The sequence below is a fragment of the Cornus florida genome, unplaced genomic scaffold (assembly GCF_030987335.1).
Source record: "Cornus florida cultivar Cherokee Brave unplaced genomic scaffold, ASM3098733v1 CherokeeBrave_3.0.0_Hap2_Chr01, whole genome shotgun sequence".
Classification (NCBI taxonomy): domain Eukaryota; kingdom Viridiplantae; phylum Streptophyta; class Magnoliopsida; order Cornales; family Cornaceae; genus Cornus; species Cornus florida.
The window spans coordinates 97,134,030-97,138,592 of NW_026775571.1; the positions used below are offsets into that span (position 1 = coordinate 97,134,030).

The following is a 4,563-nucleotide window of genomic DNA, read 5'->3' on the forward strand; positions in this document are numbered from 1 at the left end:
CCAAATCTTTGCTTATGCAAGGGAATCTTATCTTTTATATAGCTAATTTGTTTTCTATCCTTTTTTAACCTCTTGAGTGGACCTAGGTTGTTTTTTTTCATCATTCTTATTTTCTTGGACAGGAATCAGGATAGGTCACATTCATTGAATTAATTCCAATACAAACATGTAGCCATCATTAATACAATACAAGAGAGAGAGAGAGAGCAATACATGCATATATAATCAACCTTCATGACTATAGTTCATGATGGTGCACATTACAGCCATCCATCAACCCATACATAAATACATCAACCGGACAGCAAACAAAAGCAGAAACCTACACTAGAAACAGTGCATGCAACATGGTCATCATGACCATCTTGATGCCACTCGTAAAAGCTAAGCGCTTTTTTTTATTGTGGACTCTCAACATCAGCTTGCTTCTCTAGTTATGCTTGTTGGCAACATTGCACTGTTTTCTGATCTCACCCTTTGTGCCAGTGAGTGGATTGTTCTCAGAGAGAATTGTTAGGGCTCTTGCAAACTCCTTGAAGAAGTAGTCATTGTCCTTTGCCATTTTCTTCACGTAGGGCTTTGTTCTCTTGTCCGTGGCTAGTTGATGATCCACTATCAACAACCCCTTGTTGTCCAATATGTTCCTGTAGTAGTTGTTGTCGAAGATCATCGGCGTGCCACGGTCATTTCTCACATACTGCACTGCCCTCGGGTCCGGGATTGCATCCGGGCACTTGTGGAGCATGTGCTCAACATGGTTAGGGTTCAGCACAGGGTCCACCTCTGGGTATAAACGGTGCACCAACTTCACACAGTGGGTTCGCCCCACGCTGTGGGAACCTATGAATCACAATTCCAACGACAAATGGTGGAAAATTTTAGCCATTCATGTTGCTTCAATTTCATATGCAAAATTATTGATATAATCCCATGTCACATAACTGCTAGTTGTAATTATAAATGACATCTATGTTGCCGTGCTATACATGTAAGCTGTTATGTATATGACAAGTCATGTACCTATTGATAGTGGGCTCTAATGGGACATACAGTACCACACTGCAAGTTGTACTCATATGTGACGTCCATTAAGATATGTAATGGTCCCATACATTTAATGTCTATATATATATATATATATGTATATGTATAAAACATGTATGTGATTGTCTATGTATGTATGATGACAAATGATGATGTATTATACCTAGCAAGGCAACAACTCCTGGTGTGTCAATACCCATAGCTCCAAACTTGTCAAGGACAACAGAGATGCTCTCATTGTGGTCTGGGAGGTATTGCTCAAGCAAATCTGCTCTGCTCTTCCTACCATCTCTTCTTCCGGTTTTAAGGGGGATATAAGGACCTCCAAGCTGCATAAGAAATTCCAAAATGTATTAAAGTTAGTATGCTAATAAAATTCTCATAACTCATATAAAATATAGAAAAACTGGCAGAATAAAGCTGCGTTTTGTTTGGACTGGCCTAACCACAGTGCTTTCTTGGACAATTTTTACTATATATGATTAGTTTTTATATTCTCAAGAGAAAGAATTGCTAGGATTTGCTTTAAAGTGAAGTAGATAAGAATTCTTTGTCAGAGACTAGGAGTCACATACAGTTCAACATCAAAGAGCAAAGTCCTTGTTCAAACACTAAAAAAAACCATCTATCAGAGAACTGAAGAACAAACTCACCCATTTAGTTAAACAAAATCAGGTGACTACAATTGATGTAGATCTAGTTCAGATGCAGACATAAAGAGTTCATATTGAGATAACCTACATTTAGATCCATTTTAGTTTGGATCCTCTGCTGCAGTACAGCAGTGTACTACTGCAGTGGACGGTCCAGATCATTCATACGTGTGACCATAGCACAGATGTTAGTAATCCCGACCATTAGACTGTTACAACACACGTGCAGTAACACCTAAGGATTCAAACACGAACATAGTCTCTAAGAAGAAAACCTAACGAGAAAAACAGTGTAAATCAAGAAATTGAATATACAAACACAGACTAAGACCGTTAAATAAAGGGTAGAGAGAAATTGTAGTTACCGAAACAACGCCCTCCCTTGCAGACAAGACAAGGATATCTGAACAGGAAACAACATCAGGGCACTCTCTCTCAACAGCTGCTTTAATTTCATCAAGATACCTAAAGTTTCTGAGCCCAAAGCTCCTGTCTGTCTCCTTCTCAGACAAGCTCCTCCTTGTTGAGTCCAACAGTAGTGAAGCATCACATGACTATACCCACAAAACAAAAACACACATTTATATCCGCATAAAAAACGAGTTAGCACAGTGCACGAGGCTAAGCTGCAGTCTTACCTCCACATACGAAGATACTGTTTCCTTATAATTTCGAACCCGTGACTTATATTCAAGAAAGAAAGAAAGCAAAGCAAAAGGAGTAGTTGTGCAGTATACATACCTCAACAGCACAGTCATGGAAGATGTTTCTTAGCCATGAAAATGCAGTGTTCTTGTGGCGCTTATACAGAAGCTTGACTTGTTCTCTGATAATGTCTTCCGCTTGAGGACACGTATCTTTGTAGAAGTTCATAACCAGACCTGGGTCCTCATTCTCATCTGCAAAAGCAGACTTGAGACACACCACTGAGAAGGATAAGACTACTACGAAAAAAAGAGCTTTGGAACCCATCTCTCTATGTTTGAATTGGATCACTTGGACCCTTCTTAAATAATGAAAAGAAGAGATGAAATTGCAATTATAAAACTGTATACTGACACTTTATTAATTGGTGTTATGACTGTCTTGCTCGTGACTTCTTTTTTTTTGTTTATTTATTTATTTTTAACATTTGCATTTTCCCTCGTAGCATTCACTGCAAAAGAGAATTAAATCACGCGTATTTAACTATTTATCTATAATACTGTAACAGAGTTTAAAGTTTTTTTAATCTGAATTTCTCTCCTATTCATTAATTAGATTGTACTTATATTACATTAACCCTCGTTTTCATTATATTAAGCTGTAATGTTATTATATTGTATTTTTAAAATCGTCGCTTTCGATAATGCAATCTTTAATTAGATTGTTTATACAATATGAAAATCTTATGCACATTCAGCGTCCATGTGACACTCCTAACTTATTTTAAGAAATATATATATATATATATATATATATAATGATTGGATCATATATGTGTGTTAGTGTCGGTGTCCTGTGACAGGCAGTGTATTGTAAATTTGTAACTTATTAAGATCTTACCCGAAACTTGCAAAATTAGTCTCCAGTAATTTGACTGCAAAATGAAAATATTAACATAAATAGGGAGACTGTTTTCAGAAATTAAATTTGCATTATAACTTATCTGTTTGGTGTACACTTCATTACTTGTCTATTTAAGGGAAGCTGTTGGGAGGGACCATCAAGGACCTTAAAAAGTAATAGTAGCTAAATTCAACACACATGCGAGAGAGGTCGAAGCGAGGACGTACATCTGTCTCACTCCATTTATTAAATGGACACACATACAGATCGGAGAGAATTAGATTCTCCGATCACGAGTCATTTGGTTGATCACTTCAGTCATAACACTATATGTTCGGAAAATTATTAGATCATTCCGAATTGATATTGGTTGTGTTCCGCGCATTGTATTAGTACGATTTAAATAAACTCGGTTTTAGTACACGTACGCACCTAATATTTTTATATTTTTAATATATATATATATATAATATCTCATGAATAATGTTATCTGAAAGGCATGACAAGAGTTATAAACTTTTCACATTTAATTATCAAATTGAAAGATGGATTAAATATTTTTTTTTAATTTTTTTTATAAATTTTAAGAAATAGTCTCAATTTAATAATTAGATGTAAAGAGCTGATAATTTTTATTCTTATAACATTATTATTCATATTTCACTAAGCTTTTCAAGTATATGAATTTTTTCTTTTTTAGTAAGAATTTTGATTAGGTTGAATCATATGATTAAGACGATCTAATAATTTCTCTTCATATCTTTAAGAATGGTGATAGTAATTAGTGAAAGAATTGTAGTGAATTGCAAAGGTTTTGACCGGTTATTTACGTAAAATTCAAGCGGGGAGTTTCCAACTCTCTTATTAATCCGTGTTAAAATTACTTTCCTATCCTTTATCCAATCGGCTTCCGTACAAAAATTAGAAAAAAGAAGAGCCATCATAACTTTCACCTTCATACTGGGGTAACCCCAGGCATATAAATTAAGTTTGACATGATTACAAAGGATGAGTTGGCCTTTTCAAACTTTAGCGAGTTGATTAGGGAAAGACACTTGGAAGATGGGCTAATTAGGATGTGACTGATTTAAAAGATCACCCATCAATTTTAAACATTTGGCAGCTTTGAGGATATTTTCTTTTTTGTAATTTCACATGGTTGTTCGAAAATGGTAGATAGTGCCATTTTGGCTGGCTGGACATAATTTGGAGAGATAGTGCCATTTTGGAGTGAGGTGTTTTCATAACTCTTCTTGTACAGGTTATCATGTAATAACTCTTCTAATTTTTGGTGAGTTATTTTACGTCTCACTTAATA

At 35.3% G+C, this 4,563-nt stretch overlaps 1 protein-coding gene across 1 annotated transcript; it reads right to left on the reverse strand.

The window, feature by feature from the left end:
* Positions 1-202: 202 nt before the first annotated feature.
* On the reverse strand, positions 203-2,709 carry LOC132308248 (peroxidase 42-like). Its single transcript, XM_059806273.1, has 4 exons — positions 2,439-2,709; positions 2,063-2,251; positions 1,208-1,373; positions 203-840 (listed from the first exon to the last, which is right to left on the reverse strand). The coding sequence occupies exons 1-4, from the start codon at positions 2,667-2,669 to the stop codon at positions 431-433; spliced, it is 996 nt and encodes a 331-aa protein (XP_059662256.1). The 5' UTR covers positions 2,670-2,709; the 3' UTR covers positions 203-430.
* Positions 2,710-4,563: the final 1,854 nt, after the last annotated feature.